Here is a 27,124-nt window from a genome sequence, read left to right on the forward strand (position 1 = left end):
CTTCATTGAAAAAACCTAAGGAATCAGAGGCTTTTTGCAAAGCCGTTAAGATGTTCAAAATTCTAAATGGACAGACACCTGATTATTTATCAAATAAATTCATCTTTCGTAATGATATAGATTGCGAAATAGTGAAATGAGGCTGGCTCTTCCGCAACCTCGTACTGATTATGTTCGTAAAAGTTTCTCCTTCCGACTGATATTAGAATATCTAAAACATTAGTTGAGTTTAAGGCGAAGCTAAGTAACTTCAGTTTTGAGTGAACTAATGACACGGCGTCCCTGAAAAGCAGTACTTTTATTTTCATTCTAATAAGAAGTTAGTTCAGTTCGTTTAGATTAGGCTTTTAATCTTTATATATATTTTATAATGATTATGCAGTGATGATCAGACTACACCTTCACATATAATGATTATATAGTTTTAAGTCTTACATTTGTAGGTATATTGCTTGTATACGACTGAGTGGAATTTACCGTGTATAAATAAAGTGATCTATCTATAATCTCACGGAAAAATACAGATATATCAGTATCATCTTACCCCTCCCCCTCCCCCTCTCCCTCCCCCTCCCCGGTTGGGCCTGATTCATCAGTGTTTAACAAGAGACTCATTTCACTCCAACTACCGGAGAAGCATGCACTTGTCTAATGAATTCAACTTCTAGGCCTTCTTTTCTTTGGCTTAGGGTCCAGGTCCTAAAAGACTGACATCCCTAAGGTTCTCTGCGAACTCATTTCCTCCGGTTTCACTCTTATTTGCCTAGGCATGAACACGATCCTCAGTGATTTCCGAAACACTTTATGTCTCCAAGCATATATAAATGGGTTCAATGCGCAGTTAAGGTATACCACGGGCTCAGAAATTTTGCTTAGTGCTAAAAGTACTAAGCTCGTCTGACACGAGGGACAAAACAGAAAAACGTGCACGTAGATGTAGTAGGGCAATAAGCAGATATAACATGCAGCTAAGATGATTAGAAAGGTGCAAGTAGTTTTCTTATCGCGGATGAGTTGTATTCTTCGCTGATCAAGTCGAGGATTTGAGCCAGTCATACCCACTCGTTGATTTTTGGTAAATACAGAAAGTCGATATATAAGAAGGAGAAAAACAGTCAGAGTGAACAGGCTTCCGGTGACGTGGATATGGAGATCCAACAAATAATACGCAGTGTCAGGCGTACCCATATATGGAAGGAAACTGAACAGTATAGAATAGACCCACAGGACAACTACGGTTACCAAAGCGTTTCGTTTCGTCATGAATCTGCGGTAACGAAAGGGAGTTTTCAAAGCCAGGAATCGGTCGATGACAAGAACTACCGCAGAGCAAAGAGAGACATTGACAGTAATATATGAAGCATGATCACCGACTGCTAAAGCGGTCTGGTAGTCTTTAGCTTGGTTGAAACCAAAGTTGTAAGTAATGTACAAAGGATCCACGATGGAGCCTGTTAAGAAGTCGGCAACCGCTAAGTTTGTTACGAAGAGCATTGGCGCTGTACGGAAGCGTTTCAGTGGATTCTTGTACATGGCCACGCACAGCATACCATTTCCAAGGACAGTAGTAAACGATATGATAACGAGAGAAATGCCAGAGACAAGGGAGAGGGTGGCCTCAACACTTTGACAGCATGGCTGACTTTCATCCGGCCTCAGAGTAATGTTGTGCTTGTCCATGATTCAGCTTATAGAGACTCAAGCAGCTGAAAGTAAAGAAACATCAGGGTTCATAGTAAGTTCCACGGCTGAAGTTAATTACCGCTGCCTTAACTGAGGTAATCATCATCTTTCGTCGGACTTATATGCATGTTGCAACGAAGTTCTACATGAAGGTAATTTTTTGTTAAATATACTATCAAGTTGACTAATAAAAAGTCAAAGAAATTCAAATACTCAGTCGAAAAGTGACCACTAAAGTGCATGAATACGAGCATTGATAAAATAGAGTCAAAACTGAACTCGTGTGCAGTTTCCATCCTGCAACTGCTTCTAGAAGACCTCGAATCAGACTGATTATGATCGCCTCCTGGTTAGCTCAATTGGTTAGAGCGCCGGATTGTGCTGTGCGGGAGGTCGAGGGTTCGAGCCCCGGCCGGACCAATACTCATGGTCTTAAAAGAACTGAGGAGAATTTGCTACCTTTCTATAATATCAAGAAATGGATAGATATTCTAGTCTTCTCGGATAAGGATGAATAATTGGAGGTCCCGTCTTCTGCAGGGTTAGGGGTAGGAGACGTTGATTTCCCACGCACGAGATTGCTGTATGATGGATGTCCTCCCCTGGGGTGGGATGTGTGGGAGGAAAGGTGAGGTCGTTACATGGACTGAAGCGGCTGCCAGAGGCGCCTGATAATGCTGACGTCCGATCTCAACTTTAATAACATTGTAAACCTTAGCAATTCAGCCTATGCTGCTATTAAGGTATCGAATAAACCATTCACTAAACCATTCACTACATGAATGTAATTTGATTGATACGTGTCGTCTAAATTCTGCAACTTAGGCCTAGTTTATACGTCGCGCTACAATCGAATTCAGACGAATTTAAATTCGTCGTTTCGTCGACATAAATCGTGGCGTGGTTTTATGCGTCGAAATCAATACGGTCGAATTTAATTCTCTTCCCAAATGCAGTGTCTATGGTCAGAGGTGTCACTCGAAAAGCTCGCCACGGGTCGCTGCGGGCTCGCCAAAATATATTAAGAAAATGTATGCATTTCATTCGACGCGACGCTAGTGCGACGTTAAAACTGAAGACGCGTTATCGATATTTTATCCGTCTTACCGAGACGGATAAAACGTCTAGGACGAATTTAATTTACCAGAGGAATTTAACTCGTTTAGGCGTTGCGCTATCGTCGAATTTAATTACTTGTGGGACCTTGAATTAAATTCGTCTGAATTAAATTCGACTGTAGCGCGACGTATAAACTAGGCCTTATTTGTTTGAGATCTTGGACCAGGTAAGATAAACATGTCATGTCAAGTTAAAGATGGTACTTTTCATCAAATTACTGAACTTTTCATTTCAAATAATCATTGTTTCTAGTCCTATCAAGAATAGTAACAGTAGTTTTTTGAATTTGTGCCTTATAGTGGTATAATTTACGAAATGTTTCCAATTAATTTCGCGTTCAAGTTCATTTTTACTTATTTGACATTTCAGTCTATTCTGACATCTAGTCACGGAGCGTGTTCGTTTTCGTTTAGCTCAACCTCGTATCTGACTGACACCTCCGTAAAACTGAAAAACCGTCACCACTTACTGCATTGGTGACTAAGGATGTTTGGACTTACAGAAAAAATACTCACCGGTATTTACTTTTTAAGCGCAAGAGGTTGACAATCGCTAGAAGAATAGAATAAGTAAGGTTTTATTGAATAATCTATCGAACAAATTTAAAGAACAAAGCGACAGTCTCAGACGCGTTTTGAGCTTCTCTATCAACATCACGATCTGACGACAATATGTAATCTTGTTCACCAATTTAGGTGAGAGCAATAAAATTTTATCTTTAATATATAGATTTAACCAAGCCTAAAAGCGGAGCTCCCAATAAGTGAAAATTTTGCAATAAAATTTCTTTACATATATTAAAAATTTTTAGCCAAAAATTCGTTCAGTATAGACTAGTAGTACCTATCGCTAAGTGCCAACGAGCAAGACACAATCTGAATATTTAAATTTAAATTTAAATTTCAATACCATTTTGAATCAGATGTTAATAAGATACTTTTGAATCCTTATTTTTGACGCTCAGATTTTTTAAACACCTTATTATTACTCGTCCTGGAAGATCCTACTTTTGTATAATTTTAAAAGAAGCACTGTTTGTAGGGTCTCCTTTGGCATCTGGAAATAGGGCAGGGAAAGCCATTGTAGAAAGATATTCAATCATAAATTCATTGAGAGGGCTAGAATTCCGGGAAGGCCAGTTTATTTTCTTATTCTGTAAAAGCTTATCTATTATCAGTTGCTTCTGCGGCTTCAGGTTAATTGGGTTAAGAACTGTACTACTTAACTCTGTCTCCGCATTGACTGCTATTTCATCTACATCAAGTGGACCTCTGTCTGGGTCAATTTCATTATCTTGACAGTTTTCGCTAACATTAATCTGAGGCAGATCACATGAGATTCCTTCAGTTGGCACTCATAATCTATGGTGACTTTTTTGTAAACAGGATTATGCTGAACCAACCAATGGAGAGCACAACTCACTTTCTGCCATCTAACTGTGAGGTCTCTATAAACGTTACCTTTGCCTTTAACAGAGACTACTATTACTGGTAGTTCCTTAGGGTATCTGGGCAATGAGTCTGCCAGTTCCTGGATGTCTTGAGAAATTTATACATTGACCTTTGTATGCTTTTTTTCCACCAGGCTTTGCTTAAACAGAATTGACTGGGAAAACTCGTACTATTAACATTTCCCCTAATTGAGTAAGGCCTTACAATTCAATTGGTACTTGAGAGGGTATCACATTATTTTGCATTGAAATATTTTTCACAGTATTTTTTGTTACGAATACATCTTGAGCAAATATATGGGACTTTCTTTTTAGATTTTCTGGACAATGGCCATGCTTCAATACAGATCTCACATCTGTAAATTTTGAATTCTTGAACTGTTGCACGCAGATCATCATAATATAACCAAAATCTCCCTATATTAATAGCTACTTTGAAACGGTGGCTTGCACAACTTATAACAGCTTTTAATGAATATCAATTCCCTAACACATCTATGTTGATTGGAAACTGGATGCAATTAATAGAATTTGGTGATAATTCAGTGAACAAAAACTTTGGCATTGAAACGAAATGCTGCATTGTAGGAATATCACCCGACTGTGTTTGGCATGAACCACAATAAAGAGCCCTAGTGTTAGGTGGAACAGCTTCTGAAACATGGCTTTCAAAATCTGCGGACCTCAGGTTTGGGCACATTATGTAGAGCACAATTATGCTTGCAGTCTTTATCATCTGGTTGCCACACAATGAACAACTGGATTGAGTTCTTTGCTGAATAAGGAACAATGATTTCAAGTCATCAGTTAGATTGGCTACAGTTCGCATTGCGAACATATCACTGAAAACAGCATCTGCAGCCATTCCAATAAATGAAGGGCAGCGGTTTCTGATAAAAGACCACAGAGGCTCTCGAACAATATCTATGGCACCAAGGTTTTGCCTTGCACTACACGACTCATAGATTATGTCAAAAAACTCATTATGACTGATATTATGAAGGTGGGTCCAAAATATGGCATAACACAGCTGAAGAAAACAATCAACTGCAGACAAAAATTCCCCAAAATGTGTTGAACAGTAAATTTGGAAATGAAAATTACACACTATTCCCTCACAGCCACAATTGTAGATTGAGATGTGTGTGATTTTTCTTAACAGCCTGGCATTTTCTAAATTGTTTATACTCCCATTTGTAATATGTGCCTCCTTGTTTGAAATAACAAAAGAATTAAAACTACAATTTGAAGGGTTAGGTATTCTTGACAAATATCTACTAATATTGACAAAGGTAACACTAACACTAACATAATCATATAAACAGGCTAAATCACAGTGATAACTATGGTTATAGTTGAGATGATTATGTAAAAATAACAGCACGAGAAATTTAAATAAACACAGCATTGCAGCGTTACCACGGGCGCACTTCAGCAGTCAAGTAAACTCTGGAGCTTGGGGAAATAACTTCAGAAAATAGATCTTTCTAGTCCACTTACATCCGTCTTTTTATGCGTTTAGATGATTACTTTTATATTGTGCAAGGCAATAGGTTTTGGGTAGTTTCTAAGTGAAACAGCAGCTTAAGTTATAGCAAAGTCGTTTGATAGAGTTGGACCAATCACGACCGACTTAAGTCACTTGAGTCTTACAGCCAATAACATCACGGCAAAACCAACCGATCATTTCACACGAACTGGAATAAGAACATTCTACTGACAACAATCATTCACTTGACTCTGATGATGACTTCCGCACAGGTTGTCGAAACGTCAGTTACTACCACCGACAACAGTCCTTCTCAGGACTACACTCACCCGGACGATCAGACTACACCTTCGTGTACTCAGTTGTGAACTGATATGAATTGCTTTCTTAGTGTTTGGCTCGCTGGCCGATGTGTGGTAAGCTTGCTAGCTCGAGTGTTTCGCTCGTTGGCCGATTTATGAGCTTTCTAGCTCGTGTGATATGGCTCGATGACCGAATGTGAGCTTACCAATTCGTGTGATGGCTCGCTGGCCGATTGTGAACGCTGAACTTGTTAGCCAATTTGCGAGCTGTTTATGATGTTTGAAACGAGTTTAAGTTCACAAGAATACTTGACAGAAGTGCACTCGCGTATCAATAAATAAATGCAAAATAGAGCCAAGAAGAGATAGTTTTGCTAACCCTTCGACCTAAAGAATCCAATGACTCACAGTCAGAGACCAAGACCAAGTGAGAAGCTCAAGAGATGAACGCACATCACCAAAGAACGTACAGGCGCTCTCATCGGCTCTACTCCTCAAAACTGACGAAAATCTTTACAAATCACAAAATGACTGGCTGACAAAAATACTATTGTTATCTAATGTTACGCAAAATCGAGATTTTTTCTCTCTGCAGGTCACGCACACACGGCTCTATAATGCTGCCGCCTCGCAGCCTGGCCTCTTGGCCTCGGCTGCTCGTTGGCAATTAAACCCATTGACACTTACGCGTAACACGTGCCTGGGGAAAGTCAAAATTTGGGAGAAACCCTGAAGAAAGCAAACACAATGCGCAGTAAATTTTTAAAAATCATCTTTTCCAAAGAACAAGCTCCAGCGAAAGAAGACTAATTAAAGAACTTATTTCTGACGAAAAAAGCGATAGGTGCATATTACGTTTTAACTCAAAAATCAAGATGAAAGATAAAATCGCTAAATATTTCCGCATGTGTGCAAACGGGCATGTGGATCATATTTCAAAATGGGATGTGCGAATTTGTTCGTGAGTGAAGCGATCTCAAGTTCCATGAAATCTATCAATAGGAGGCAAGACTAAAATGGCCAAGAAATATTTCGGGACGACAGATTTATTCAAAACAGTTTTTGATTTGCTGTTATAAGCGAAAAACGTACGAATTTCTTACGTGTACAAAGCCCACGCGGTAAAATTCATCATGCTTAGATCGTTGTTTACTTGCCTTCAAGTTCAAGGCCAGAAATTGCGCAGCATTATGTTGAAAATTCTAAAAAAACTTTAATTTGACGCAAAATCTTCTATTAAACAATACTTTTTAAACACATTGTTACTCGAACATAATATTTACCGGGTCATCGAATCGTCAAATTATCGCTAGGTCCTGCTTGAAGTCCGAAAGTTCGGTTTTCACCTTAGAGAATCGCAGTGTCGTTGACTCGAGAGCTTATTCTGTCACCTTTAAGACCTTGATATCCATTCTTTTCCAAGCAGAGTACTCTATAGCATTGTTACTTTACATTCTGAGTTCCACAATGTCTAACTCGATCGCAAATGAACGAAAAATCCGACTTGAAAATTTTGAGGGTCGGCCGCGCGGACGCCATATTTTCAAATTTGATCATATAGTACTTTCGTGATAGCATACATGACAGAGGGCACTACGTATGCTCGGTCAGTCACGTGACAACCAAACAAAAAGAGGTTGACCATATTCCATGGAGAGGGGGCTCTGCCCCAAGCTAAAAGTCAAGCTTAAGGTGGCTCGTACCAGTTTCCTCGCGCGGGGAACAGGGCACTTTTGCGTGACGCGCGTGAGAGAAACGTGCGAAAGAAGCGCGAGATCAAAAGATGAAAATTCAAAACAAAGATGGCGGCGCGTGGAATTATTTCTACTTTTGTGAGAAGTTTACCTAAGAGCTTGTATTTGATGTGTTGAGCGGCCACTGTGAATGCAGGAGATAGAAACTAAGATAACGAAGACGATTTTCGGAGAAGTAAAGGTTGCTTCACTTCACATTTAAAAGAAATATTCAACCGATATGAAATCTTGTGACCGCGAAAAAAGAACTCAAGTGAAGGATAATCTATCTGAAGTGGAAGAAGACTTTGAAACTTCAAGGAAAATAATGATATAGCCAGAAGTCATGTGTAGGGTTTTTAAGATGAGCTCGGGAGGCTGTCTTTGACGGCTGTTTAATGATTTTCTTAGCAGTAAACGTCTGTAAACATCAGATCGTAGGTGCTCGCGCGAGCAAACGCAATTGTCAGCGGTAGCTAAAACAGATCATGAGCAAATGTCGATCTTATAGAATCCAGATTTTTAAATGCGCGAGAACGCGCGTGGAAATTGCTAAACTCACGAAAGCTATTGCATGAAAACAAGTCCGGTGACCCTTTGTTTTTATTGTTCCAATATGATAATAACGTCGAAAGGAATCATCAGAAAAAAAAACTAGAAGATTCTACGGAAGGAAATTTGTGATGTGTGAAAATTGCCCTTTTTGTAGATTTTCTGAAATTCCGCTCCGTAGTTTTTTTAAAAATCTTTGTGCATTTTCCTTTTCAAGTGCCAAAAGCAATCACTGAAAAAAAAAATCAGGGGGTCACCCGGTTAGTTTTCGAATTATTTAAGCCACAAGCTAAAAAATGCGTCTGAATAAGGCTATGAAAGCGTTGCCATGGAAACTGCTAGTGACGAAGTGACACTTATTTTTGGATGATCAATGATTATGTAATTCAACCCCGTAAAAGTGTTCAACTGGCCTTGGTCAGTCTTTCTGTTGTATTCTTTCAAAGTTACAAACCATCAAAAAGATGAAAACCGGTACGAGCTACCTTAACTCAGACTTTTCAAACTGTCTAAAAGAAAGGCTAAAGTGTGTTTGTACGATCGCTCCTTTGTTGCATTAGGACGTCGCAGCTGTTCATACAACAGCGAACGCCTCTTTGAATTGGGAGGCTTTGGTCACGTCGCTTTAAAAGGTATGTCTTTTACTTTGTTAAAACACGATCAGGCGATTTTTTTACTTTTATCACGTTCCTTTAAAAGACATGCATGTAATTTTAGTGCGAATCTAACTTATGGGAAATATAACTCATGGCAAACACTTGGTACTGACATCAACCAACAGGATCTTCCAAAATAGCAACGCGTAGAAAAACTGAAAAAACCATTTTGTTTGCTTGAATTTTATTTGCTTGAATTTTATTTGCCCAAAGCTAATTAAGAGAGCTTGGAATAAAGTGAAGATTTTATTGAAATTTCCATTTTTGTTGTCAGACGAGCACTAGAACATCATACACACGTTGAAGTGAAGATCAGGCAGGGCGGATTTACCATCGATTATCCTCACAACTTATATTTTGCCTTTAAGACATCTCCAAGTGGGCAGGGAAAATTATATCCTATACTACACATAATCTCCGCGTTTATTCCACAACAGCCACAATATTGAACACAGCTATAGAAACAAAAAACCGTAGATTTCCTTCAGCAAAGCTCTTCCCCCAAGGCAAATACATTTCTCTGGCATCGTTGACATGAAGAAATATCAGCTGTTCCCTTTTTTTATTTAAGAATTCGCGCTGTTTGGTTGCGGGACCGTTCATATTTAAGAAGACTGAGTTGACTACAGGGAATTCAGAAAGCTAGCATCGACTTTTGCTGGCCTTAGTGTATTAAAAAAATTGCTCTAGTTATACTAATCTTTATGATTCCAAGATACTTTCGTGCAGTTCTTATGTCATATATTCTATAATTATCAAGTCGGTGGTTTCACTTACATTTAGTTCAGTCGATGGTACGCGCTCAAATTTTAGCTCTTTCCCAGCTTCACAACTGAACTGGTTTCACATTCCCTCCAGGATCGGGGACTTGGGAAATCGAACGGATTTTAAGAGAGTTTTTCTCCAACCACCAAAGGCTTTTGAATTTCCTTAGGAGTGCGTTGGACGGCAGTGAAGCCGAAATAAGCATGCACATGTTTCCAATGTTGTAATTGATATTTACAAAACCAACTCATTTTGCCTCAGCATACTAATTCACTGACATATTCCCAGCATGGATTACAGAGCAGCTTTAACCCAACACAGAGAAATACTTGGCCAAATAAAGAGTCACAACGTTGTTGCATCTGTTTTAATCTTACGTGAGAGAAGACTTGCTCCTTGTTTCAGTTTTAAGGAGGACTTAAAAAAGTTCGCGTCTTGTTTTCAAAACCGGACTCGTCAATATTCATTAACTAACCAGTTAGATGTGTAAAGTGTATGACACTATATGTTTCATATGTTTGTTGTTGTATGACACTGTTAAATAGTTAGTGACAGACATGTTCGATAAACCCATCCATTATACCATTACTCATCAGGTTTTGCTAATGTAGAAACTCAATCTGACACCAGAAAACCCACATACGGCTTTTTGATTATTGAAGCATTTTAATAAGTATAACATAATTCCGCCCAGTAGAAATCAATTGTTGCTGACTTGGGAGGAAGTTTTCACTGCATCGTAACCGAATAATAGCACAGCACTTTTTTAAAATTTCATTTTCTTTATTTTCTTGTAACTGAAGGATTAGCTGGCTCTGCATGCAGCCGAGCAAAAACGAATGTTTTTCCTTTTATGCTTGCTCACGTGAACCGATTTTGTGGGTTCCCTCTTGCGTGAGTTTTATGTCCCGAGAAAAAATAAACATTTTAATTAATAAAAGCACACCAGCTTTATTCATATAACAAACAACTGGTTCGATTGCCTCGGCTATGACACACCAACAATAACACGGGTCCATTCTTTGCCTTAATCGATAAATTTAGGATATAAGGTCTTAAAGATCAAAATGCAGAAATTTAAAGAAAAATACAAATGATCTCTGTGAGAAAATTATTCCCGAAAAACTACTGGTTATTTCAGGACCTACGAGAAGTAGAGTTATTTGAAAACGAGAGAACATCGTGTTGGGGACCGGCAAATTCATTTCTTAAGTTTCTATCTCCCTTCCATTATAAAAAGAACTGCTTACGAATCGTACGATCACAGTAAAATGATAAGTGGAGTTTTGTTTGTTTTTCTGGCAACAACAGGTCAAGTTTATCAATCTTGGGGGCGGACCAAGTTTATTTGGGTGCAAACGAACCGTATTTTAGTTTAAAGCAAAGGAAATTGAGGTATCGTGGAAAAAAACGCAGTGGAAAACACACCGATGAACAAAACTGACTGACTCCAAAACTGAGAAACTGGACGACATGGAGTTGGCAAAACTTATCCTTTGGTATGTGATACCTCGCAGAATTAGGGGGCTGGACGGATTAATTTGTCAATGACACCTGATGATACTTCCTGATCTGATTGTATTTTAACTGTGTCAACGTTTCAATATTGCGTCTAAAGAACTTTTAAAATGCCATGATTTATTGTAAATTTCATAAACATTTACTGTCTCCGCTTACACGAGTATAATTACGAGTCATTTGTAGTACAAGTCAACGAGCTCTAAAATGTGAAGAGCTGGTGACCCAATTTTTGTTTATTTCCTGCACAAGAGGTGGCCGAATTCTTGTGAACGAGAACACAGTTCATAATTTCTATAACAAACGCCCGTGTTTGATAGAAATATCACGAATGTTCAGTAAGGACAATAATGCTAACATTGGAGTTTTTGCTACCTTAAATAGTCAACGAAGTGAGAAAAATTGGTACGATTTTAATCTTTTATTTCAACCATCATTCCTTTGTTGCATTAGGACCGGGGCAATTGTGGTTGAGATATCATTCACTCTCAAAATGCTATGATTCATTAGATTTTAAATCTATGCAGATAGAGGTGCCGACGAAAAAAAAAGTTTGTTTTGGCTGAGACATAAAATAAGAGCCTTTAACAGCAAACAAGATTTTTTTTGTATCTCGAATATAACTCTTTGTCAACCAATCAGAGCGCGAGTGCGTATGAAACATGTGAGGCCTGGGTACTAGCGATGAGTTACTCATAATTTGGGGGGTTGCTTCAGTTGCCTATGGGTTAAATTTAAAATATAAATAGACATACACACAAAGCAGATATAATAAGGAAAAAAACGGCAGCCAAGGACCACGTTCACTCTGATCAATTACCTACATTTATTTCTCATGATGCACATTTCCCTTGTTCCTTTTGCTTTCCAGGTTACCTTGCCTATTGGGTATGTTAACGTCAATTTGCAGAGCTACAGAGAAACAGCCACATCTCATTTTCATTCTGGCAGACGATTTGGCAAGTATCAAACGTTTTAAAGATTTAAAAAGTCAATATTCAATGCCTGATAACGATTTAAACATGAGAACAGCTTTTACGTCAAGTTCCAGTATTTCTCATCCATTTCCTGAGGAATTTTATGACTTTGAACGATGTAACAGACCCACTCTTCGTAAATATTTCCTAACTGTTCAATTCCTTTGTCAGTTCTACACCAGTGACCGAAATCATAGATTTCGTTTGGTGGTGGGGTGGGGTAACCATAGACACCTGAAGATGACCTCTGCAAGCGATTGATTAGGTGCGATTTAAAATCACAACAGATAAAAAGATGTCATAAAAAGTTATAATCTGCGGCTAATATTCTAATGATGCTATTTTCTACCCTTCGAAACCGCATTGAATTTCTAGGGATGGGATGATGTTGGTTTCCATGGCTCCCCTCAAATTCCAACACCAAACATTGACGCACTTGCCCATGAGGGCGTCATATTAAACAACTACTATGTGTCTCCGATGTGCACTCCAACTAGAGCGTCAATCATGTCGGGAAAACACCCCATCCATCTTGGTAAGATAACGTGAGCAGCTCAAGGAATTTTCTTTAGTCGTTACTATATATATATGTCTGTGCCCACATAACTGACTGATTGCGAAATTCATAAATCAAAACAATACAGAATAATGTAAAGTAATGACCGATTATGATTACGGTCATAGATAAATTGACGACCACAAGTGCAAGGTAATGTTGTCTTTTGGCAACTTTGCAAACGAAGATTACTCTAATTATTGATTTGTCAACAATCAATAAAAACCATTTTGAAAATCCAAGCTCATGGAAATATCTTTTTCCTCATCATTAGGTATCCAACATTTCGTGATCTTCGCCGCACAGCCTTATGGTCTTCCGCTGAAGGAAGTAACGACAGCGCAATATCTTAAATCCCTTGGTTACCAGACTCACGCGGTCGGAAAGGTATTTACTTGCACAGCATTCACGTGTCGACCCTTCTAGTTGTCTAATGTATGTGTGGGGCGCAGGCTTAAACCATTCACTTTTCGTAATACAGCTCAAATAAGCCAGGATTATAACCTTGACGCCACATTTAGATTATTTAAGACAGTTGCATGTTCTTCTTCCTTGGAACTCATCTAGTATTTGAAAGATAGGAAAATGATGGGTTACAAGAGGTAAGGCCCTAGTTTCTTTTATCTTACAGTGGCATCTTGGATATTTCACTAAGGAGTACACACCTTTGTACCGGGGCTTTGACTCTTTCTTTGGATTCTTGGGCGCAAAAGAAGATTATTGGGATCACAGCTCTTTTGAGGATTACTGGGGCTATGATCTTCGAGATAACGAGAAGGTGGGCAAAGGAAAAGTACTTGACTCGAACAGAAATATAATAATAATATAATAATTTAACATTTATATTGCGCAAATTAACATGTGGATATGATCAAATGCGCATCACAACACTTTTCGGGGGACTTTGGCCGGACTGCATCAGCAGTTTACAAACAATCGAAGGAATCTTATTTGAAGATGTCCCCTCCCCCCAACCCCCAATTCCCAGTAAACAGGCCAGACCACACCACAGTAATCTCGTGAGTGGGTTCTTTAACGTCCCCTGCCTAACCAAATTAGCCAATTAATAGATGCAGGAGACGGGACCTACGGTTTATTCATCCTTATCCGAGAAGACTAGAATGTTTATCCATTTCTTGATATTATAGAAAGGTAGCGCATTCTCCTCAGTTATTTTAAGACCTTGAGTGTTGGTCCGGCCGGGGCTCGAACCATCGACCTCGACCTCCCGCACAACAATCCAGCGCTCTAACCAAGAAATAAGAAACTCCAAAGCAAAATAGATCGTTCTCGTCCATAAACGACACAAACTTCCCACTGAATGCTATCCACTGTGGCTTGGGTTAAAAAAAATGAGGTAGTGATTTTGATTTAATTTGAAATCTTCCGATCCTATCAAGCAGATTTTTCTCACTACAGTTTAACTGTCATTTTTCGATCATGCTTCAGCCAATCAGAAGAGATGGAGTCTATGCCACAGATCTCTTCACTCAGGAGGCTATAAAAAAGATCAATGCTCACGATAATTCTAAACCAATGTTTCTGTACCTCGCTCACCAAGCAGCGCATTCAGCCAATAAGAACGATCCTTTGCAAGCACCACAACACCTTATTAAGGTAATAGAATCAGTTTAATACTCGATAAATACTGTTTTGCATAAGTTAACGTGGACAGCATCTAACTCATACTGAAACATACCAAAATGAATTTTAAAAATGGATATCAATTACAGACACAACCTTTCAAATTACTGCCGAAAGCCAGGGGTGTAGTAAAGCAAAAAAGCAAACTAGAGAAATCACTAAAAACCCTTTACAACTGCGAATTATTTGAGCAATAAAATAATTATAGAGATGCTACCTTATTATATTTAAGAGGAACTATATCTTTGGCAATGGGACAGTCTTCTTTTAAGTATGCTGCTGCAAAAGACTGGAATGATCTGCCAACTCTAGGTTCGACTGATTGGTTTAAATCAGGATAAAAAAAGATTATTATAAGATGATTATAAGTTTCATCCGCAATCAAACATGTAAAGTCCATCTACGTCCATCAAAAAAAAACAAAAACAAAAACAAAAAAACACCATACTGATGCTGAAATAGCTTATGTTATCATTGATTTACTTTGTCATATCATACTGTCAGTTCATACTTTAATTTTCATTTTTAATAGTAACGTACACTTGTCACAAAATCTTTTCAGTGATCAGTCATTTTACGGTCTTTCTTAAGAAATTCAGTTTTATCAAAGACGAAAGAAGACAAAAGTACGCTGCCATGGTGACATCATTAGACGAATCGGTCGGAGCCGTGAGGCAAGCACTCGCTGATAAAGGGATGCTTCAGGATTCCGTTATCATATTCACCACTGACAACGGAGGAGCTCCTTATGGATTTAACTGGTAATTATTTTTACTTGTTATTACTCCTAGTGTAGTTCGTAAAAAATGGTAAAAATTTGATGTTCATTCAACCCGACAATGGACGGTTAAAAAGAAAATTTACAACAATTAACAAATCGATTATAATAATAATAGTTAGTGTCGTCGAGTTTTCATTCAGAACTGTTAGCTTTGTAACAAAAAGCCCCGATTATAACTTCGTTTTCAACGAGGACATAACAGTGCTTTAGTCTAACAAATTGTGTAACAAAAATTAGTGTTGGCAAATTGACGTCGGTACTGAGTCTGGACCACTAGTGTTGGTGAATTAACCTGAGGTGTCGTCAAGTTGACTAATGATGTCGGCGAGTTGACATATCGGGAAAGTGACTGGTTAACCGTAAAGACAGCGTATGGAGTTCGTACATAAAGTTCATTGTAGATTTATTTTCATTTAAAAACAAACATTTTTGACCCTCGTGTATAATTTCAAATAGGAATGCTGGCTCAAACTTCCCTTTCCGGGCAGGCAAAGACACCCTGTGGGAGGGTGGGGTGAAAGGTGTTGGTTTTGTCTACACTGCTAATGATCTCATCAAGCAGAAGAAGCGTGTGTGCACAGGATTGATTGATGCAACAGACTGGGCAGCGACTCTATACCACTTAGGAGGAGGTAATGCAGAACTTATATCGGCCAGGACTGACGGAAAAAACGTTTGGGAGACGATATCGAACGACGCTCCATCACCTCGGGACGAAGTGTTGCATAATATAGACCCCAGGTAAGCCTTAGAAGTTTCCTAATTTTTAACGGCAATTACGAGTATTACTAGATTAAATAAACTGAGGCAAGTCGGAGACCATTCACTTCGAATGGCTTGATTGAACTTGCGTTGTTGCAATAAGGGTAAAAGTTAAATCCACACCTGCTCGGTAGTGGTAGGATCAGTGTGAACTGAAAGGAAGTAGAGCCAAGAAATTTGGTGCCGGAATCATTCTATCCTTTGGAAAGACTATAGTTATTTACGACTTTAACCCTTAAATCCCTTGGAGTGATGGGCATATATTTTCTTCCGACACTGTTATCCCTGAATCAAACACTTTTAAGGTCACGAGAAGAAAGGAAATTTATCGTGAACTCAAGAAGCTTTTGATTGTTAGATAAATTCTCCCTATAATCACCATAAGAAATTCACAGAACTTGTGAATAAAAGTGAATGATTCGATGTCTTAATAGCAGCATAGGCTGAATTGCTAAGGTCTACAGTGTTACTAAGGTTGAGATCGGACGTCAGCATTATCAGGCGCCTCTGGCAGCCGCTTTAGTCCAAGTAACGACCTCACCTTTTCCCCCACACATCTCACCCCAGGGGAGGACATCCATCACACTGTAATCTCGTGCGTGGGAAATTAACGTCCCCTACCCCTAACCCTGCAGGAGACGAGACCTCCATTTATTCGTCCTTATCCGAGAAGACTAGAATATCTATCCATTTCATTGATGTTATAGAAAGGTAGCAAATTCTCCTCAGTTATTCTAAGACCATGAGTATTGGTCCGGCCGGGGCTCGAACCCTCGAACTCCCCGCACAACACAATCCGGCGCTCTAACCAATTGAGCTAACCAGGAGGCGGTTGCCTACTGATTGAAGCCTACTGATTGTTGCCTACTGATGCTAGGGCATAACAGGTTAAGTAGTTGATTACGAGTCGTTGATTAAAAATGAGGAACGGCGAGTTTTAGAGGTCATGTCAAACGGACTGGTTCCAGTGGTGTTGGTTGAGCGGACTCACTGAGTTGTGTTTGGACCAAAATGACAATTTCACTACCTTGTCAGTAGAATATACGGTGGAGCGGCAATAGACTGGCATTCTGCAACTCAGTAAGCCACTACTTAGCGCATCGATCGTTAAAAACAACAAAACAGACAACTTAGCCTTGCAAACGGTGGGGCAGTCCATATGTTGTTTAAAGTACTGCTACGCTTTCTTCGATCGCAGAGAAAATCGGACGGTTACGAAGTGTTTAGAAACCTTTTATTTGTACTTAAATCGGTTCTCCTGTCACACAGGGTTTCCATTCGGGAAAAAAGTAGCGAATGTATATAAAAGCTAATAGCGGAAAGGAACAGGAGAATATTCTCAATAAGCAGGCTTTAAAGGACGGTTCTGAATAGTAATCTTGACTATGAAACCGTACTTAGAATAACTGGGGTCTGTGAATCTTGAACCTTCTCGTATTCAGAACATGCTAGTAAAAAAAAATGACGTATAAGACTCTTTATGGAATTGCTCCACCATATCTCGGATCACTACTGGAAGAACGAAAAACGGCGTATAACCTCAGAGGTACCCTAAAATTGAATCTACCAAGAGTTACTACAAGCTCCTATGGAATACAAACGGCGTATAACCTCAGAGGTACCCTAAAATTGAATCTACCAAGAGTTACTACAAGCTCCTATGGAATACAAACGGCGTATAACCTCAGAGGTACCCTAAAATTGAATCTACCAAGAGTTTCTACAAGCTCCTATGGAATACAAACGGCGTATAACCTCAGAGGTACCCTAAAATTGAATCTACCAAGAGTTTCTACAAGCTCCTATGGAATACAAACGGCGTATAACCTCAGAGGTACCCTAAAATTGAATCTACCAAGAGTTACTACAAGTTCCTATGGAATACAATCGTTCAGATATGCTGCTCCTCAAGCATGGAATACGCTGCCTGATAACATAAGAACTTCTGAATCTCTCACTGCTTTAAAGCGCGCTATTCGCAATATTACTGTGTAGATGAGACTAAAGACAACGATATATATATATATATATATATATATATAATTAACATTTAAGAAATACAGCAAAATATATAAATAAGAAAAAAAATATATATATATATATAATTACTACGCACACGCACATATATATATATATATATATATATATATATATATATATGTGCGTGTGCGTAGTAATTATATATATATATATATTTTTTTTTTTTTCTTATTTATATATTTTGCTGTATTTCTTAAATGTTAATTATACTCGGAGATACTAGCTCTCTCGAGCTATTCTAAATCCGAGTTTAAATAAAGTTATATGTACGTATGTATGTATTGTCCAAGACTGGATAAAAAGAAACCTAAGCTATTACCTTGATGAGCATCTTGTCACATTCTACCTCACAAGTCCATTCAGCAATGTCTGACGGAAGTTATGACCATGCCATCGAATAATCGCGTCTTTGCTCGACGGATGAATCAGCGATCGACTGAAAGCAGAAATTTATTTTCTAACCATTTTCCCCAATTTTTTTAACGGCTGGGAGAAATGATTAGTTAGTCTTTAAGGCCCACGTATTCTCTCAGAGAAGATAAGTTGCTTCGATCTTCGATACTAAACAACATACAAGGCGAGTCTCCTTATGTGTTGCTATCGAAGAGCAAAAAGTAAACAATTTGTGATATAAAAGTACACAAAACTGGATCAAACTCGATTATCAGTGATCGTAAAGAACAGCTTCTCTCTACCGACTGTTGGCAGCTGTTTATCGGCTGACAGGTTTTCTGAGTCTGCCTCACAGTTACCCGATTCTCTGGGATGTGGACCAATCACATGTGTTCTTAAAATTTCATATGACACCAGGCATAATAATTTTAACTATTGATTGATTTTAACGATGTAACCTCTAATATTCTCACCTTACGCTCAGACGGAATTTTGAAGCCATCCGCAAAGGCAAATTCAAGCTTGTGGTCGGGATGGATGATACGTACCAGCTGGGATGGCACGCAAGATACCCAACAGAACATCCCCCTCCCTGGCAGGCAAATCCAACACTTCCCGGAGCAGAAATCCAGTGTGGCCAGTGGACGAATGGCGAAGGCATGTGCGACTCAAAGCATCACAAAGCTTGTCTTTTTGATCTTGAAAGCGGTAAGAAAACAGTAGCAATTAACCAACTTAATAGCTTGATATAGAAGACTCTTACCGTGCTTGTTGAAATTACAAGAACCTAAATCATGCATACATGTGTAAGCATATTCTCATGCATGACAGACATCTTAAAATTAAAAAAAAAGGAATATCGATCCTTTTCCTTAAAAAATGAGAGCGGTTGATGTTGACATCAGCTGATGTAGTCTGTATGAAGCACTATTTTCTGGCTTTTTCAACCTCCATAGGTTAAGCGCAAAGTAAGTACTTCACCTTACTGGCTACTCTTTGGTGAACTCTAAAGAAAAATTTTTACTGCATGGTGATATAAGAGGTAGAGATGGAGAACTTGAAGAAAACTATGAGGTTGTTCTTTTGCAATCAACACAACCAAGTATAATTATCACTACCCACAAACACAAAAACAAATAACTTATCTCAGTCTTCCCTTTTTCAATTTTGTTGTATTCAAAGCTGTATACCTATACCTATCATAAAAGAAATTCAGAGATTCCCTTATTGCCAAAATGGATAAATATTACACCTGCCACAACTTGTGTTTTCACCGATGAAGTTTAATTGAAATGTATAAATATAATCACTGACAATATTCACTTTGAGTTTTGAACTGAGATAACCTGTCCCCATGATTTTCTAACCAAATATAGCAAACAAGAAGCTCCAATTTTTTGCTGTTTTTACTTTTTTCCTACAATAATGTGAACAGGTCAAAGTAAAAGTCAGTTAGAAAGTTCATGCTCTGTCATATAGATGGCCTCAGGAAAGACATCACTGTAGATTCATATAAAAAATACTGGAAGATGAAGAGATGTTGACATCAATCTGTCTTGCTATAAAAGAGTCTGACTTTAAAACATTTAAGTCCTTTTAAACAATCATCTACCACACAAACCAAAAGAGAATTTATACTCCTTAGGCTGTTTTTTTTTTTTTTCTTTTTTCCCAGAAACCTCTCTCTCCCACCTCTTACACAAATCATTAAATAGGCTCAAAGCTAGGATTTTATTGCAACTAAGATAATTGACTGTTTATAAATATATCTTATTAACCAAGCGCATGGGTCGTAGTGGAAGAATATCGGCCCGAGGTCTTTTTTGTATGGACCTCCCCGCGCTCGGTCTGTACAAAAGAGACCGAGGGCCGATATTCTTCCAGTATGGTCCTGGGCAAGCTTGGTTAATAAGAGATTTATTGTACAACTGAAGTTCAAAGGGATATAAGTGCAGTATCATTCGGGACCATTCGGGACAGTGCCTGGTCCAATACTTAGAGAATATTGACTGGCAATAGAGCATTTTGATTGATTGATTTTAGTTATTGGCCCTCTGACTGCCTGAGTCGTGTAACAAAGGATTGAATTACACCCTACTAGTGGAGAAAACTGAAAACAGACTGTGAAAATTTCCTTAAAGCCAAGTTTATACAATTAGCTTCAGGGTAGAAAGATAGTGTACATGTAAAATAGTGGTACATTTATATGCCAAATATGGTACATTGAGTGATTATCCATCAACTATTTTTGCCTGCATGCAATTGGTCTAAAATCATCACATGACTGAGTATTCCCCAACTCAGACACTTGTCCTTGGACATCTATTTCTCAAAACTCACAGTTTTCCTCATGCTTCACTCCCAGAAACTGTTCATTTCTCAGAACAGATAATGTCCACAGACAAAGATCAGCTCATATTTTTCACAACAAATGGAGTTTATTGGCAATACAATTATTATTAGCCTTTCAATATCTTGGAGTTTCTCATAAACATAATGTCATAAGATGTCACTTACAGTGTCATTTGCTTAGATAACATTTCCATGTGACCTGTCAGTTTACCCGGACTAAAATATTGCCATTTGAAGTAACCAGCTGCAACTATCCCAATTATCAAAATATCATTCTGCTTAAAAATTGTTTGCACGACCCCTAGTTTTTGGTTGAATTTCATTTCATAATTTTACTTGCTTCCAATGCTTTAATCTGGGGTTTACACTGAAAAACTGCCAAGCTAAATACCGGGTATCAACAATGACAATTTGCATTCACTTTCCTACCATGAACATCATATTTGACCCTTGAACTCCCAGAAGTGACTTACACGTATCAACTTCTTATAAAATCAATATACACTATCAGCAAACAAGTGATGAGAGTATACTCCAACTTATCACATTTTGATCTAACACCAAATTCTTGTAACTAATCTACAAGAAAATGTGTAACAGCCAGAGGACCACGATTTTTAGCGGGGCTCCCACACATGCGTGGGGCAGAGCCCCATACCCATGGAATATGGTCAACCTCTTTTCATTTGGTTGCCACGTGACTGACCGAGCATACGTATGTATGTACATACGTACATACGTGCCTAAGGGAAGGGTGACTCAGGCGAGTCTTGGCATATTCACATCTTTTATGTTATCATTAATATTATGAACTTGGGAGCTCTGCTTTTAGGCTTGGCTAAATCTATATATTAAATTGTTAAAAAAATTAGATCTAGGCAGTTAATTAAAGGGTTAAGCAATACTGGACTTTCTCCAAGTTTACATACTTGATACCTCATCTAAACCCAAAGGTGAATGGGTGAATTTGTGATGGTAATGTAAACCCATAACAAAGTCAACGAATTTGAATAGCTTTTGAGAATCCTTCCATTCTCCTGACAATTTAGATGAGGCTGTGTAAACGCAGTAAAAGTCTTCCGTTATTTTTATGAAATGTTGCAGGTAAATACCTTCGAATTTAAAACGTCTCTGGAAATGATGTTTACCTATTCTAGCTCTTGAGAAAAACAACCAGTGACCAATGATATTCGTAAAATACAGGTATTGGCACAAGGATCAAACGTTTCACTGTTTCTGGTTGATCATAATACAACTAGAGAAGTTCAAATATTGCCAAACATTGACTTCATTCGATTGTACTAAAAACGGGAGAAATTATTGGTCAGGTCGAATCATTGAATGAAATGAACAAAATATATATTTGCCTGTGCATACTTCTGACAGTGAAAATCCTGTTCAGGTCGAATCATTGAGTGAAATGAACAAAATATATATTTGCCTGTGCATACTTCTGACAGTGAAAATCCTGTTCAGGTCGAATCATTGAGTGAAATGAACAAAATATATATTTGCCTGTGCATACTTCTGACAGTGAAAATCCTGTTTTGAAAGTCAAAGTGCGATAAATAATGAGTCCTAATTTGATTTCAAAGGTTTGAATACAATTATATACTAATAAGGTATCGCTTTTCGCAATAAAAGCTAGGTTGTTTGTCATTTTAGACAAATTCTTACCTTTTTCAGCAGCAGTCCTCAATAAATACCAGCAAAGTACCAAAATGTGACTGTGAATAAAAGCAAAGTTCCACTGACTCGGTAAAAACTTTGAGGCAGAGCTTGTATTGTCCATATGTTCCAAGCCAGAAGTCTCCCTCTCTCAGACTAGGTTTACACTAGAGGAGAGTTTTCCGGATTCGTAAATGTTTCCGGATCCATCAATTTTGGAGTATTCGGATTCGTAGGCGTTTACACTGAAAGGATATTCGGATTCCTGACCGTTTATACACAAAGGCAACGCCCTATCAAAAGCTATAGCTCTAAGACAAAACATGTTTCTGCTCCTTATCGGTAAAACTTTGAAATGCTCATTTACTCTCGTTTCCAGATCCCTGTGAATACAAGGATGTCTCGGACGTCTATCCGCACAAGGTTCAGGAGCTGAAAGAGAGGCTTAACTACTACCGCAGCACGGCGCTGCCAGTTGTTTATCCAATGATCAGCCCCAAAGCAGATCCAAAACATTTTCATAGTTTCTGGGGTCCCTGGGAAAAACTCAGAGATAAGTCGGAGTACTTTGCTGCAAAGAGAGCTTGTAACGTCGTGCATCAAAAACAGGTCCAGTTTGGTTTACATCGAATGGTATACTCCAATCAAACTCAGTGAGTCAGAGAGATGAAGAGATATATTTGCATAGTCAATGCAGTCTGGTTGCAGACGGAGACGTATAACATTTGATTCCTCAGTATCCACATGTTGGGGTTCCAAACGGCTGTCATGGCCGTTGTTCCTTACCATGTCTCATTAGAATTACTCAAGGGAACAATTCCAACAAAGTATTGCAAAAGAAATGATAGTATTAAGTTCTAAGAAGGGACTTGATGGACGCCAGTCATAAATTCAAGGGCGTAAGGGTATCTAACCTCTGATGCTTATGTGGACTTGGGCATCTCTGTAAGTTACTCTTTTGACTAGGAACCAAGCAATATACTGAGATTTCATAGTCAACTCTTTAACTACTAGTATCTGATTAGAGATCTTCTCTAATAGCTGATATAGTTTCATGAATGAAGAAATGTTTCAGACAACACCCTTTGGGTGATAACTTTTACGCTCTCATCACCTGTTTTCTGTTAGACACTCAAGAATAAAAGGAGAGCTACATATTAAAGTTGCTTCTGGTCGTTAAACGATAAATACCAGGTTACGAGTTTCGCAAATTCATGTAAGCTCAAATAATAATCTCGTCAAACTTGGAGTTTCTTCGTTTTTTGTAAACGAGGCTCCGCTCAGTAATCTTTAGCCTTTACCCTAGAAATAAATTCGATGATTGGCTATGAAATTAGTAACGTGAATGTGCATATAATTATCCACTGTTAAGAGCGACTGTTTGTTATCCAGTTTTCGATTGTAAGGGCCGTAATCATCTAGAATGTAGGATACCAATCCCTCAAATAAAACCCAGGTTAAGCAAGAATTTAATAAAAAAAGCGGGAACTGAGATTAGAAGTTACGCCTGGTGAACATGCTGTTTATAAGAAGTGATTGAATAGGAGTAAGCTAAACATGCCATTTTTGCATTTCATTTATTTAAAGGTAGACCTGTTATTTGCATCTTCCGCTCGGTTCTCATTGTACCCTGCTGCGACAGAAAGTACGTGCCAAAGGAATCTAGCTTCGAGATTGAAAGACCTTTCAAACAATCGCAGTTCCTTAATAGAGCAATGAGGAATCCATGCACAGATGTGTGAATTGGTTATTCAGTCAAATGGCAACACTGAAGAAGATAGGTTAAAAATAGCTCTTGATAATCTGTTTATTCATGTAAAACAATAAGGTGACAAGTATTTGATAAGCCTTAGGGAAAAATTAATTAATGATCAGACCGATTAATTTGTTGTTAAACAACTTCCCATCGAATTGCCCAACAGTACACCATTCATTTGATGTCAAATGAAAACTGTTCTTATTTTCGGTTTCTATAAATGATCGGCCGACCAAAGTTTTACACGAAACCTAAAACCTGTGATGGTGGAAGGAAGAATTAGAAAATTAATACTATGCTGGGAGAAATGGCAACCTGACATTTCAACAAAATGACTTTAAGAACGTTTTGCGACTGTGGTCAACAACTTTGTTCTTATTTACACACGTTAAATCAGCCCACAAGACTTATCTCCTAGCTTACTACTGTCACATTAAACTAGATTCCATATTAAATTTCGGATGCTCCAGTTGTCACATTCCTTATGGTAGCCAGAGCACTAACTCTTTTCTCTTCGTATTCGTAAACAAATTACAATTGTTGACGCATTTAGCATTGTTCGTGGTTTTTAGCCTACAACTTCAACCTTATAGAATCTTTGTCGAAAAAAATTTGTGGAGTTGGTAATTTCCGGCACAAAAATATGTGAAGTTGGCAATTTCCCACTGGATTTTTTTCATTTGCGTCGACAAAGGCGAATTTCTCTCACATGATGCGATTCAATTTGGTAGTTGATGTTTGAGGAGGTTTGTTTACAGAAGAAGTTAACTATGGCTAACAGTTATTACAGGAAATTTTTTTCATTTCAAGCGTTACTGCTGAATATTTTTCGGAAATGTTTATACAAAATTCGTCATCCACCGTTTTTGCCATTAACTTTCACTTTCGATTGCCTCCATGTTGGGTACAGCAGTATGGCCGTTAGATCCTCGATGTTTACGTTGGTTCATGTAGCCACTGATCGCGGATCCTCGTCTAGTGAGGTACATACTGACAGAGGAGCCCCGTCGGCTGTTCCCTACAGTCTGCTCTAAATAAACCCGATTAAAAAGTCGCTTGAATGCTCGCCTGTATGTGCGATTCATACAAGTGTATATCACAGGGTTCAAACACGAATTTAAGTATTCCATCCACTTGAACATGTTGTAAACTTCCATTGGGTAAGTGAAATTTTTGTTCGTTGCATGACCCACCACAATAATGAAGAATGGAAGCCAACAAATAACGAAAGCGCCAATGACAACTAAGATGGTCTTTGCTGCCTTCATCTCGTTTGCATGTTCTTTCCCTCCAGCTGATCCAATTCTGTGCACTTGGATTTTGACAACGACAAAGATTACAGTGTACATCACGATTACAAGTAACAAGGGAATAAAGAAACTTACAAAAGCCGCAAAAAGGCCATAGCTGCTCCAATTGGCCAGTCGTAGAGAGGCGATGGTAGTGGAGTACAACCAAACCAGTGCGAGGATAATTAAGACTCTCTTGGTGGTCAGTATCTTTGGATACTTGAAAGGTGTCACGATTGCCAACATTCGATCAATACTGACTGCTGTAAGATTCATAATAGAGGCTGTACCACAGAAAATGTCGACGAAATTCCAGAAGGGATACAATCCCTCTTTCAACCAAGGCCACGGCCAACTTGTATTATTGAGCTGAACTATGAGCCAGAACGGCATAGCTAACAGAGCAACCAAAATATCTGCCACACTTAAACTAACAATAAAATAATTACAGATCGTTCTGAGGTTAGGAAAAGTGTAGAAACTGATACACACAAGAACATTTCCAAATAGAGTCACCAAGATCAATATGCCGACGAAGACGGCCGCAACGATGCTACTCGGAGTAGGATTTATGCCAGTAGGGGGAGAATCCGTGATATTTCCTGCCTCAGACATGTTGAGTACCTTCCACCGATGCCTTTAATACGCCTGTGTGAACAAGAAACGAAACAAAAGCTAAACGTCAACCTCATCTGCATAACTGAATAAATACAATCACTGCCATCGAAAGGAACAAAGAAATAAAGACCAATTTCCTCAACGCACATGTGGACAAGAGAGTCATACAACTATTCTATGACATGCCCAAAGGCATTTTTTTTCACTTTCTATCTTATAACAGGCTCAGCATATAATGAAATAATCTCTGTATTGATCAGCTATGGGAATAATTTCGAGGTCAACAAGCGCTTTCGTAGCTTAGGTAATAATCGGTTGCCGGAAAACCCCAAAGGCTCAAAATACCTTAAAAGCTGATTTACACCTTTTCTTTGATTACCGATATTAAACTGCTAAATCAATTAAGGTCAACACTCCATGACTATCAATAAAGGAACGGAAAACATTCGCATCAAGCTTTTGGTGGAATAAAGTTAATCGACGAGGTTAAAAAGGCTTCTTAATTATATAAACGCTTTAAGCAATAAAGGGTAAAGATCAATCTAATATGATAATTCTATCAAAAACTGCATGCATAGAGATGAAATCTCATTGTCGAGATGAATAGGCTTAGAAATCAATTTACTTTCTTATCACACTTGTTTGTGAATTCAACCTTATTACAGTGGTTCAATTGAGACGTACTATAATAAAAAAATCTGCTCGAATCTCTCTTTATTCTGAATATGGTTGAAAAGTTTCATCATTGTAAAAACAATTTTGAGCATTCAAATCTGCATGGCGAAGACATCGTTGTTCTTCAGACGACGTCCCTCAGTGCAGAATGATTAAACATGAAAACATAGTCTCTGTCAGACAGATATTTACTCCAGCAAAGACAAGTCTGTTATGATGAACCGGCTTTGTAAATATCTGAAATGTAAAGGCACTGTTTGTTTTCTTTTCAGTCCGACCTTACTATCCGCTGTTTTCTCTCACTTGAATGCTTTCACCGTGCGTTGACACTTAAGGTGTGGGGAGA

At 38.4% G+C, this 27,124-nt stretch overlaps 3 protein-coding genes across 4 annotated transcripts; 1 reads left to right on the forward strand and 2 right to left on the reverse strand.

Annotated features, from left to right (window-relative positions):
• Positions 1-279: 279 nt before the first annotated feature.
• Positions 280-19,033, reverse strand: LOC111331786 (adenosine receptor A1-like). 2 transcript variants are annotated; one of them, XM_022936971.2, is made up of 3 exons: positions 18,894-19,033; positions 18,347-18,463; positions 280-1,706 (listed from the first exon to the last, which is right to left on the reverse strand). In XM_022936971.2, the coding sequence occupies exon 3, from the start codon at positions 1,678-1,680 to the stop codon at positions 700-702; it is 981 nt and encodes a 326-aa protein (XP_022792706.2). In that variant the 5' UTR covers positions 1,681-1,706; positions 18,347-18,463; positions 18,894-19,033; the 3' UTR covers positions 280-699. The 2 variants fall into 2 exon arrangements, with proteins under 2 accessions (XP_022792706.2, XP_088604554.1); XM_088748428.1 differs by lacking the exons at positions 18,347-18,463; positions 18,894-19,033 and adding an exon at positions 9,762-10,149.
• Positions 11,061-26,827, forward strand: LOC111331784 (arylsulfatase B). Its single transcript, XM_022936961.2, has 11 exons — positions 11,061-11,248; positions 12,139-12,226; positions 12,620-12,779; positions 13,075-13,187; positions 13,432-13,578; positions 14,250-14,417; positions 15,036-15,205; positions 15,682-15,966; positions 18,905-19,128; positions 22,820-23,093; positions 24,028-26,827. The coding sequence occupies exons 1-11, from the start codon at positions 11,223-11,225 to the stop codon at positions 24,029-24,031; spliced, it is 1,659 nt and encodes a 552-aa protein (XP_022792696.2). The 5' UTR covers positions 11,061-11,222; the 3' UTR covers positions 24,032-26,827.
• On the reverse strand, positions 24,230-26,100 carry LOC111331785 (alpha-1A adrenergic receptor). Its single transcript, XM_022936962.2, has one exon. It carries the CDS (start codon positions 26,098-26,100, stop codon positions 25,069-25,071), a length of 1,032 nt encoding a protein of 343 aa, XP_022792697.2. The 3' UTR covers positions 24,230-25,068.
• Positions 26,828-27,124: the final 297 nt, after the last annotated feature.

Source organism: Stylophora pistillata, chromosome 1, assembly GCF_964205215.1.
Source record: "Stylophora pistillata chromosome 1, jaStyPist1.2, whole genome shotgun sequence".
Taxonomy (NCBI): Eukaryota; Metazoa; Cnidaria; class Anthozoa; order Scleractinia; family Pocilloporidae; genus Stylophora; species Stylophora pistillata.